Source organism: Amia ocellicauda, chromosome 8 (assembly GCF_036373705.1).
Source record: "Amia ocellicauda isolate fAmiCal2 chromosome 8, fAmiCal2.hap1, whole genome shotgun sequence".
Classification (NCBI taxonomy): Eukaryota; Metazoa; Chordata; class Actinopteri; order Amiiformes; family Amiidae; genus Amia; species Amia ocellicauda.
In genome coordinates this window covers 14,853,466-14,866,227 of record NC_089857.1, presented here as the reverse complement: position 1 = coordinate 14,866,227, position 12,762 = coordinate 14,853,466, and the positions used below count along the sequence as shown (strand labels likewise).

Below are 12,762 nucleotides of genomic sequence, written 5' to 3'. Positions count from 1 at the left end.
CTTACCTTCATTGCTCCATATTTCTGTCTTGACAGGGATAGAAACGAGGGCAATGATGAGAGAGACAATCAGAAAGCCTGGACATGACGTCAAACCAGTCATCTGCAAAACAACAAAATGGGGTCCTTCATTAACACCTTTGATCCTTTGCAACGCACTTCCAGAAAAGCCATCTCCTGTAAAATTAAACACAGCCTAGGTGAAACACCCCTCACAGTGTGAAAATGTCACTAATAAAACAAGTCAAGCTGTGGTTCTGTATTATAATATTATAAAGCAAATTAACCACATTTTTGACATATTTTAACAAACACAAAAATAAAATAAACACTTTGGTTTCTATTAGGACTCATTAACTTCCTGACATATTATTGGAACACTTAGTATTGTTTTCTTGTTAGGAAAACAATAGGTACACACCTTTCAATCTTTTTAATTTTCTTTATTTTTTCTCTCCAAAAAACACTACATAAAGGGTTCAACCAATGTTGGGCGAAAGAAGAGACAGGAATAGGAATAGGAGAGGGAACGAGAGTGAAGTGAAAGTGTTTCAACATACACTGAAGTGAACAGCAGAAGATCAGTGTAGACTAGAGGACAAAACAGGATATAGGGAGAGAGAGACTGGAGGCAGCAGGAAGCAGAGAATTGGGTTAGAAATTACATGCGTTTTAAATTGAATATGATAAAGCTTGTCCACATAACAGATGGAGCCAGTGGTCATGATTTGGGGGTATACTGGATAATGCCTCAACTTTAAATTGAACATCTTGCCCAATCATAAAGATTATCTCCCCATAATTAATTTAGCTGAAGTCCAAGTTGAACGGTAAACAAAGGCAGATAATGATGGATCAGTTAATCTTTAACTTTTTTTATTAGATGTTTGTTTTCCTGTTTGCTGCAACAGAGTACGTACCCAATATGTAATTATAGCTCCAATACAAACCAGAGCAAGAGGTTTGATTTTTTGAATACAGCTCATTCAAAATGTCCTTAATTTAAACGACAATTATGGTCGGAAAATTCAGTTGCTGGAGGAGTAATGACCCATTTGACGTCATGAACTATAACTGCAGATTAATTATGTTCATGTGTAAACCTTCTGAAAGCCAAGGTTACCCTGCCAGAATAACATCTTTATTTCAAGGTTGCTGAATGATGTATCAGAAGTAGCCACATTAGATAGCCAGTATTGCCTTCAGGGCTGACCTTCGCCTTTTTGCAATGATGGTGAAACTGTGGAAGAGATCCACTGATACAGTACAAAAAACTATCGAGGACATAAGCACGTGGCATTAAGACCTTTGTGCCTACTCAGGTCAATAGACAAATGGTTATAGAATGTGTCATTATTTTCCTAGATGAGACTAATTTGGAACGATCTCTTCATGTGGACAAAAAAATCAGTTTTGCCTTATAGGAGCCTTCTGAAAACCAGCAAGAGTCACATTAACAAAATATAGATCAGATCAAAGCAGGTAATAATAGGCTATACATTCTGATATGGCCCAAAGCAAGCAGGTGAGAGAGTAACAAAAGGTAGAAACATTCCAAGTGGAGGAATCAGAATCACTGGAGCCTGAGCGCTAATTTGCCAGAAACTTTTGTTTGCCTTGGCTTTCATATGCATTAACAAAAGGAAGTAGAACGAGGGAATTCTAGTAAATCATGTGTAGTCTTTAGGGCATATTTAATAAATCCTAAACTCCAATGCAACTCAAGGGTTATCCTTGAGTAGAATGAGTAAAGTTCAGGATCTCGGCAATAGCACATGATTCAGTATAAAAACTTGTTCATCTCGAGGTGATTATCATGTTTTCAGATCACCGTGTCCATTCAGAAACAGTAAAATTCAATTTCATAATCCCCCTCAAATCTACAGTAATGAAAAAAAAGAACAGCTAAACAAAAGAGTCTGAAACAAAAAGCAATGGAAAACACCAGACAGGCAGAGAGACAGACACTCTAGTTACATTGTTGGGCGACAGTCTTATATAGGCAGTTTCCAGTGCTCAGACGAAAACAAAGCAATCACTTAAATGATAACAAAACCTCCCGCTTCTTCACCTGAGGCACATACATGTATGTCATCTCTTAATTATGAGGTTCAGACTTATTCTGGTAAAAAAAACATCATCCCAGGGGCATGTTTAGTAAACCTAATCCTCATTATAGCTTTGTCAAAGACATCCCCTTACACATCTGAAAGGTTAAGTTTACCCTCACAAATCAGCCATGGCCTGGCCTTTTGACCTTCAAACCCTTTCAATCTTTCCATAAAGAAAAAGGAAAGGGTTTGCTTTTACAAGGTCTTTTCACCATGTTACAGGCGGCAGTGTTAAAAAACCAAACCCCTTTCCCAACTGATGGATGCTGGGATCTCAACACAGCTCCTCTGGGGCAACACATCAATCAATCAATATTGTTTGCTCAGTGATGACAGCGATTTTTTCAGTGTTATCGTTGTTCTTTTATATTTTCTTTCCAAAAGCAATAGAATACCGACCAGGGGAGGGGAGAGGCAGTGAAATTAATCTCCAGAAAAATTTCCACATTCAAATCATGATTCACTCCCTTGCATTTTCACTGATCTGTACATCGTTGTCTCAAATTGATCGCCACGCACAGCTTTTTTTTTTTTATGTACTTTACAATTTTTGTTAAAACGAACCCAAATGGACGAAAGCAGCACTGACAAAAGGGAGTGTTACCGTGCATTTAATTTCTGTTCATTCATAGCTAGAATTGTTGCACAGTAACCCAGTTTCATGTGTAATATTATCAAATGCTTTACCCTCTCATAACATTGCTTAAACAGTGAAAATGCTTTCTGTGAAAAAGTTGAAAAAGTTACCTTGATCCAGGCTTAAATATTTTTATATTTTCTGCTTTAAAAGAGAACGTGGGCACAAAACACTCTTTTCAAAGTTAATGTTGACAACAATTAAAAACTACAATGGCATGTGTAAAACATATGAATTACATTTGCCATTGCTGGAGGCATTTTAGCACAAAAGGTTTGAATAAACTGGGTGGGGGAAATGGCTTTGTGCTAATGAAGGATTTCTGCCAGAGTCTCAGGACTGTGAGAAGTGGAAATTGTGGGCTTTTTTCAAACGGAAAAGACCACTTCCCTCCTGTTACCGCCTGTTTATAGAAACAGTGAATGATTAATACACTCCCAAATAACTGCCTTCTGCAGCTCACTTCAGAACATCCAATTCATTTTAAGGTCATCAGTCTTGCTTCAAGTGTCTTATATTAGGAGCACTGTGCATTGTTTAAAGCTTTGCATATAAAGCTTTGCTATCTCCTCAAAGCATCAAACTGTGTGCAACGCCCGAGAAAAAGCACATTACACATGAACCTCATTAAAAACTAAAAGGACAATGATCTCACAAAATGAAGCCCGAGATGGTGTGTGCGCAGGAATGGACAACCAAACAGAAATGGTAGCTCAGTCAGGGCATCTGAAATGTGCTCCTGAGAAAGCCATCAAATTCCTATATAGAATTTCGACAAGTAGAGGGTGTGATGAGGACCCATTTTGGCAGATCTTATACGGTGCTGCAGGACGTAGATTTCACTTGTCCATCACTACTCACTGTCACTAAAAATACACCGCGGGCGCCGGGCCACAACACCTCATATTAAACCCCAACTCTGAAAAGAAAATTACAAGGTGGGCAAAAATAGAACCACCTGGAATGTCTGCTGTGCAAAAAAAATCTGCTCTGAAATGTTTTCCAAACAGTTTTCTAAGCAGTTTTCCATGTCAAATATGGCTAGTTTTTGGCATAGTGATTTTTTACTTTATATTTTACAGCTTATTTGTTCTCCAATGGAAAAAATAAATAAAAAAATGCACTTTTAAGTTCCAAGATGACATGCCCATAGAGTTAAGTATAATTTCTGCAAATAGTACTGTGCAATTTATACTTCATCAACTTACTTTCTTTACTTTAATACTTTAGGATCTGGTCAGGGAATGTCAGAGGGTGTTCCTGGGTATGACATTCATGATGCAGCTGCAGAAAACAAAATGACTGCCTCCTAGCACGAACATGCGAGCTGGTTAATTTTACTACTTGGCTGAAGACTGGGTATACTTTATTGTACAGTTCCAAGAAATGAATGTACAATCCTTTAATCAGTCGCCATATGTTTCAGAACGAAAAAACATGGTTAAGAAGAAACGTTTCACTGTCAGGACCTCAACTGGAGCAGCCTGCCTGTCTGGCAAAATGTAAGTGCAGTCCAGCTAAAGGAGCCTCTATCCATGATGTGGTTATATAGCCAGCATTCGGACCTCGTATTTGTCCTGGCCTTGAAAATTGCTTTGGCTATCCTTGTTGTACTTGGCAAAGTTTCGATTACACAAAGTACGGCACGCAGCAGAGCCTTGTCCTTGTCTATGTGCCCTGCTTACCACTTAAACTAAAAATAGTCCTCAGCACAATGTACAGAGTGGAAACGCTCCTGGGAGGGAATATAAGCCTGGAAGCTCAGATCAGCACAGAGCTAATCACAGGAATTCATAAAAAAAATGAACGGAATACAATCATATCATTCCAAAATTACAGATCATTAGTCCAGATTAAATTTAGCATCAATAAATACTTCAGAGAGCAGTGCAGAACTGAACCGAAAACTGGGAAATACATTTACACCTTCCTTTGACAAACATGAAGATATAGGGCAGGTAGAGCAAATCTGCAAAGGGCTAATCACAGGAATTCAGATTTAATGGAACAAACTGAACTATCACCCAGTTTCATGGCCGCGAAAGACTGCAGTGAACTAGGCCACATTAAATGCTTCAGTAAATCCCCCAAAATACTTGGAAAAAAAATAATTTACACAGACATTTTACTAAAACCAAACTGACCCTAACTGTTATGGACTGTTAGCTCCTGATAAACTGGAACAGTTAGTTCAGGGATTACATTTTGGATTCTCTAAATTATATTAGGTAATGAAGCATGACTTCCAAGTAATTATTTACATGCATTTATTTTTTATGGATATGAAGATGAACAAGAAGGCCAGCAGGCCAGCGGGCAGGCGATGTTGCGGTTGGCATGAATAAAACTGATGTTTCTTGATTCACACCACAAGCAGTAGTAATGTATCAAAACTACAATAACACATGGGTGATTCCAGTCTTCATTTTGTGAGAACAAGTCATGATTGCATTGCTAAAAAAGGAACTTAAAGGAATCTGTTTCGCACATGCATGTGTGTATACATGTTTTATATTATGGATTTTTGCAGAACTGCTAATTATTTTAATGAATTTGAATCTGTATAACATTATCTCATATTTCCACCCTTTCCTTACTGGCATACAAGCTATGAACTTAAAAGCTGTGACTCACTGGATTTTTGTATTATTATTTTTCCAGAAAAAAATAAAAGGAGGCTTCAACTGTTACTCATATTGTGCAAAAATATAAATCTAGACCATGCTGTGCATGATACCGAAATTAGTTAATGTTGCCAATTTGCTTAAAACAGTTCCATGTGTTAGCATTTTAGATGAGCATCATCTGCAGAGATTTATGGATAAGCAGTGAAACGTTCACTTGAAGTTTGAAAACAGAAAGGCCTGGGGATCTGGAGCTGGAGTGCATATATCACCTCTGAAAACATGACAGGACACTTTAAAGGCCTGCAATTACTGTCCTGCCTTCTAGGGTTAGTGGCTTTGCTTTTACATGTCTTTCTAAGTACAGAATATCACAGAGTAATGTACTTGATACGCCCATTGAGACTTAAAGGATATATTAAACAATGAACACCTATTTTGGGGTTATTTTTGTTCCACTGAATAGAAGTAGGAAGTTAATGAAGTTAGTTCTGATGTACAGTATACTGGCATTAAGACCCATTATAATTACTGGTAAAGATTTTTTTCAATTTTTAACAGACCATTCAAACCCAACGGCTCTTTTCAGCAACACTGAAAATGTCCCCTGCCTGGCAAAAAGAGAAAACTGCAAATCTGCACATAGTGTAAACTATTACTTACAATTCTATCACCTTCACCATTTGCGTTTTAGCCCTAATCATTGATCATAATAATGAAATGAAAAGTACTGGTTCCAAACCATGTCTTTTCAGATAACTCAAGTCTTTAATCATGTTAAATTAACATAACCTTTTGCTGGGAACAACAGAACATCAAAGTAAATTGAAATAGTACCCATGTCTTTGTTTGCACATGTGACTTTAAAGGAGAGACTAAATACATAAACAGCATCCATCACAAAATCAGACTTAACCATAACAATCATGACATACCTTGTGCTGAAAAACTTCAGTAAGCCAGACCGTTAAAAAAAGTATTCTGTGTCCCTGAACTCCCAGAAAGTCCAGACACTGAACCTCCAAGCTCTTTAGAAAAATAAATCAATACAATCTCATGCTTGACATTTAAGCTGTACAAAATAGCACTTCCACCAAGAACTAGCTGAAGTGTTTTATTACTACATATTTAATAAATATTTATTTTTTTCAGATTGAAATCGCTACTTGATAGTGTTGGATTGAAACTTTGGCAGAGGCTTCATCACCAAAAGAAAAAAAACAAAAACATGATGGAAACAAAAAGTGAGTATCTTTTCAGGGGAATGTTTAGTGAAGAACAAGGACTTTAGCATGGATGTACTTGGTCCAAATCCAGTCTGTGGTTGGCATGGACTTTCTAGGGAGGCTACGGAGCCAGACTGAAATTGTCTGAAAGCAGCTCAGAAAGAGTAAGGCCAAGTCCGATTTAAGAAGCTGCAGGGTACTATATAAATAAATGGCCATCATCCACAAAAAACATTAGCTATAGGACTGCAGTGCCAAAAGAAAAAAAAAAGAAATGGGCCTGATAAAGCTTGTCTCAGATTATTTGTGTCTCTAAAGTCTTAAATTCTCTGTGGTCAGACTAGAGGAGCAGAGGTAAATAGAAGTATGGGTTGTAACAATTTCCCCTTTAAACCAGTACATGAACAAGATACTTGTGCTTTTAATATCACTTTAAACATCAATCGTTGGTGTACATGACGGTGCCAGTCTCCTTATTTGTGAAGTTTCATTATAAATGGTTACATTTTATGTACAGTAAGCCACATTACTCAAGAACATTACTACCCGCCGCTCCAGCTCATCCAGAACTCTGCGGCTCGTCTGGTGTCTCTCTGCCCCGATTCGCACACGCTACTCCACTGCTCCGCTGGCTCCCGATACCGGCACGCATTCAGTTCAAGACATTGACCCTCACCTACCGCTGTCTCGACCACACTGCACCAAGTTACCTTCAGTCACTCGTCTCCCCATACATCCCCTCCAGTCCACTGCGGTCTATCTCTGCCTCCTCTCCACTCTCCTTCGTCCAGAGCTGCTCCTTCTCATCCCTGGCCACTAAGTGGTGGAACACATCTTTTCAGACAGTACTTGTAATTTTGTCATTCATTCTCCTGTATGATTGCACTTTACAGCATTTTATCATACTTCTTGCCTTGCGTTACCAGTACTTGTATTGTTATCTTGATTTCCCCTATGCTGCCTTTCCCTTGGCCCTTGACTGTGACCTAACATCTTGTCTGCACTCAGCTTTTACAATCCAGGATATAAGACCTCATTTATTGTATTCACTTGTGTAAATTTGAATGTGTAAAATGTATTATGCTTTGATTTGCACTGTATTATGTAAACTGGAATTTGTAATATGTTTTATGCTGTATTTTTGCACTTTGTATTTGCGCTTATATTTTGTAAGTCGCCCTGGATAAGGGCGTCTACTAAGAAATAAATAAAAAATAAATAAATAAATAAATAAATAAATAAATAATAACACTGTGTAACAATTTTTTTTTTTTTTTGGTTCCTGGGTAGTAAGTGTTATTTCCTAATTGATTATGCCCCACAAGCTTTGCTTTTGTGACCAGGACAGTGATATTTTGAAATTTACCTATTTTCCAGAACATTCCAGATAGATTCAGTCCTGAGTAAACTTGGAGTAACTTCTAGAAATTTGTAGAACTTTCCAGTAATATAAATAGTATAAATACAGCGGCCTTAAGCCCACCAGTTCAGTTTAGTTCCAGCTGCCTAAGTGGATACATATCTGCATTTTTCTGAGATGGCATCAAGAAGCTGCAAGCATCCGGCAGACGCATTTTGCAGTGTCTGTGGCCAATTTATCAAGACAAGAGCGAAAAAGTACTCCGTGGAAGCATCTGCTAAGATGTGTGAGGCCTACCAGGCATATTTCGGCATGCCTGTCGGGGATCAAGACAGGGCACCTCATTTCACCTGTGAGCACTGCAAAAAAACTCTGGAAGGTAAGATTTTTAATTTTAAAATGTTTTACAATTTTCAATGTTATTGAAAAAATATATCACATATGACACAGGATGTAGGATGGTACAGAGGGGAAAAGAGAGCCATGAAGTTCGCTATTCCAAGAATTTGGCGGGAACCCACTGACCACTCAAGCAACTGCTACTTCTGCATGGTGGACCCTTCGAAACGTTGGACTGGAAAGAATGCACCTGCTATCAGTTATCCGGACCTTCCTTCATCCATTGCCCCGGTGCCACACTGCCATGAGCTCCCGTACCCACTCTTCCGGAGAGAGAGAGCAGCCGTCTTTAGAAGAGAGCAGCAAGTCAGAGAGCGAGGAAGACGTTGTAGATCCAGATGACAATTTGAGAGGTGGAGCTGAGGAGAGAAACCCATACTACCCCAACCAAAAAGACCTCAACGACTTGATTAGAGATCTTGGCCTCACCTCAAAGCTGAGCTTTTGACGTCTAGGCTCAAGCAGTGGAACTTGTTGGATGAATGTGTGCAAGTCGCAGATCAGAGGAAGTGTCACCAACCTTTTTCCAGCTTCTACACCCGTCAAGATGGGCTCTGCTTCTGAAACAATGTGACCAGTCTGTTCGAGGCAATCAGAATAGCCTGTAACTAGAATGAGTGGCGCCTCTTCATTGACAGCTCATCCAGGAGCCTCAAAGCCGTGCTGCTCCATAATAGTAACAAGTACCCATCTCTTCCCCTGGCTCACTCGGTGCACCTCAAAAAGGATTAGAACAGCATCAAGACCTTGCTGGATGCCTTGAAGTATGATGAGTATGGCTGGGAGGTCATAGGAGACTTCAAAATGGTGGCATTCCTGATGGCTCTCCAAGGCGGTTTTACCAAGTTTCCCTGCTATCTTTGCCTTTGGGACAGCAGGGACACCAAGGCGAACTACCACAGTTCCACTGGCCACAGTGGACCAAGTTCTCTTTGAGGAGGAACAACGTCAAGTGGGAGCCACTGGTGGACCCCCGGAAGGTGCTGATGCCACCAGTGCACATCAAATTGGGCCTTATGAAACAATTTGTCAGAGCTCTAGATGAGGAGTCGGCAGCTTTCAAGTACCTTCAAGACTTCTTCCCTTAGCTGTCTGAGGCAAAGGTCAAAGCCGGTGCCTTCGTTGGACCACAGATTAAGAAGATCCTGGAGTGCAATGAATTCCCTAAGAAGCTCACTAGTAAGGAGAAAGCGGCTTGGAACAGCTTTGTCGCAGTGGTTCGGGGCTTCCTGGGCAATCACAAGGCCGAAAACTACATGGAGCTGGTTGAGACTCTGGTGAAGAACTATGGCACAATGGGCTGTAGGATGTCCCTCAAAGTCCATATCCTTGATGCTCATCTTGATAAATTCAAGGAGAACATGGGAGCGTGGCGAGCGCTTCCACCATGATATACTGGACTTTGAATGCCGCTACCAAGGACAGTATAACGAGAACATGATGGGAGACTACATCTGGGTAGCTGATTCGTGAAAGTGATTTACAGTATAATCGTTAATCTTGAAAGACTACTCACTTCTAAATCTTTTGTAATCATTTTTGTATTACTTTAGTACAGTGAGGGAAAAAAGTATTTGATCCTCGGCTGATTTTGTACGTTTGCACACTGACAAAGAAATGATCAGTCTATAATTTTAATGATAGGTGTATTTTAACAGTGAGAGACAGAATAACAGCAAAAAAATCCAGAAAAATTCATTTAAAAAAAGTTATAAATTGATTTGCATGTTAATGAGGGAAATAAGTATTTGACCCCTTTGACTTAGTACTTGGTGGCAAAACCCTTGTTGGCAATCACAGAGGTCAGACGTTTCTTGTAGTTGGCCACCGGGTTTGCACACATCTCAGGAGGGATTTTGTCCTACTCCTCTTTGCAGATCCTCTCCAAGTCATTAAGGTTTCGAGGCTGATGTTTGGCAACTCGAACCTTCAGCTCCTTCCACAGATTTTCTATGGGATTAAGGTCTGGAGACTGGCTAGGCCACTCCAGGACCTTAATGTGCTTCTTCTTGAGCCACTCCTTTGTTGCCTTGGCTGTGTGTTTTGGGTCATTGTCATGCTGGAATACCCATCCACAACCCATTTTCAATGCCCTGGCTGAGGGAAGGAGGTTCTCACCCAAGGTTTGACGGTACATGGCCCCGTCCATCGTCCCTTTGATGCGGTGCAGTTGTCCTGTCCCCTTAGCAGAAAAACACCAGAAAAGCTGCTTGGCGATGGTCTTGTAGCCCATTCCAGCCTTGTGTAGGTCTACAATCTTGTCCCTGACATCCTTGGACAGCTCTTTGGTCTTGGCCATGGTGGAGAGTTTGGAATCTGATTGATTGATTGCTTCTGTGGACAGGTGTCTTTTATACAGGTAACGAGCTGAGATTAGGAGCACTCCCTTTAAGAGAGTGCTCCTAATCTCAGCTCGTTACCTGTATAAAAGACACCTGGGAGCCAGAAATCTTGCTGATTGATAGGGGATCAAATACTTATTTCCCTCATTAACATGCAAATCAATTTATAACTTTTTTGAAATGCGTTTTTCTGGATTGTTTTGTTGTTATTCTGTCTCTCACTGTTAAAATACACCTACCATTAAAATTATAGACTGATCATTTCTTTGTCAGTGGGCAAACTTACAAAATCAGCAGGGGATCAAATACTTTTTTCCCTCACTGTATAAATACATGTTAATTTGGATTCATATGTTGTTTTTTTCTGACTGAACGAACGAAAAGACACAAATGTGCCCGTTTTTCTCATTGGATATAGGTACATTTCAAAATATCACTGTCCTGGTCACAAAAGCAAAGTCTGTGGGGAATAATAGCCATTTTCTATACTTTTGAGGCATAAGCAATTAGGAAATAACACTAATTGTGTTACATAGTGTATTTAAGCATTTTCTAAATTAAGCGTTTTAGACTCTCCCCTTAAAAGCTAATATTTTTCATAATGTTATATATTGATCGATATATTTATACATAATTATTATACAATTTGACAGTTTCAGTGCATGCTGGAATACTCCATATTATCAGGGTTCAATGACTACCTAAACAATACTATAATAAATAGACATTCAATCCAATCGTCAGTCTTTCATATGTTGTTTTTGTCACACTTTGTTTTATATCTTTGCAGCTTCACTATTACAGTTTGGTAGCCAGGCCAGTTTGTTTTCACATTTAGTAAAAAGTAAACAAAATTACGAGAACAACCACTCTCAAGATTCTCCATTGTGTCATCTGAAAAAACAGACTATCTTTAAGCGTCAGACAGGCAAATCTCGACTTCCACAGCATGTGACGTCATTGACCTCTGCTCGGGTATTTGCAGTGGAAAAACACCTGACCTGTACCAGGGCAGTTCGGATTGGAGCTGGCTTGGTTCCCAAGGTTCGAACGTTCAAAGGTTCGTTTGGTCTCCAGACCTTCAGAGGTTTTTACAAACCTTCGAAGGTTTGTCATGACAATCACATCAAAATTTGTTTCTCTTGTTGATAGAAATTGACTGCATGTTTGAATACTGTAGCGTGCAACGCACCCAATAAAGGGTTAATGGGGTAAAGGCGGTGGGGAAGGGAGTTCAGTCCCTGAGACCTGTATGTACTGCAGAAATAATAAATTAAACAATTTGTTGTTGCACCCGCAATGATGATTTGGGTCTACTGCTTGGAAACCCCTGCAAGCGTTACAATACTAAACCACACGTCAGATGTCCCTCATAGCCTATCTAAAATAAAACATTTAATTTGTATACTGCTCATAAAAATTGGTGGATATAACTAAGTTTGAAACCATAATAGAAAACCCTTCAATTGCCACTGTCGTCTCAGCAGGCATTGGGCCAGATTCAATGTAAACAATGTATTTTGAAAATACATGATTACACTGATAAAAAAAATCTTCGGAAAGAGAACTATCCTCCATTTGCCAGCATCCCAGCTGACAAACTAAATTACTTGCTACATTGTTGTGGCAACATTGTGTGTTAGCAGGGATACCTGTGGACCACTAAATTATTCTGCGATATTGTTTCTTTAGCCGCGATCTTTACAGCAAAGTGTAATGGAAATGTAAAACAAAACATACAGGGCTCTACACTTTTTCACATTTTCCATTTGTTTTTCTGTTTATGATATATATTTATATTTTGAATTCAACATTTATGGCACTAGTTTGCTACTAGCCTCCTGTAATGCACCACGGCTGTGCAACACACTTCCAGAGGCTCTGAGAAATGCCCCTACACAGGATAGTTTAAAGAAATGTCTTAAAAATAAACGTTTTTGAAAAAAGAGATACTTAAAAACTTAGTTACAAGTTTTTAAATAATCTTTTCAGATTTTTTATTCCTTGCTCCCCTTTATTGGCTAACCTTATTTATTGGCTGCTTGTTTTCTTGCTTACTTTTTG

General features: G+C 39.2%; 1 protein-coding gene across 2 annotated transcripts in view; it reads right to left on the bottom strand.

Moving 5' to 3' along the window:
• The window catches only part of il11ra (interleukin 11 receptor subunit alpha), a 46,435-nt gene that overhangs the window by 15,612 nt on the left and 18,061 nt on the right, over positions 1-12,762 (bottom strand). Inside the window, exons 1-2 of one of the 2 annotated variants that reach the window (XM_066712123.1) lie at positions 7,278-7,365; positions 6-102 (exon numbers count right to left, since the gene is read on the bottom strand). In XM_066712123.1, coding sequence (XP_066568220.1) covers positions 6-102 — 97 coding nt within the window. In that variant the 5' untranslated portion in view covers positions 7,278-7,365. Of the gene's footprint in view, positions 1-5; positions 103-7,277; positions 7,366-12,762 lie in introns of those variants that run through there. The other variant, XM_066712122.1, reaches the window with a different exon arrangement.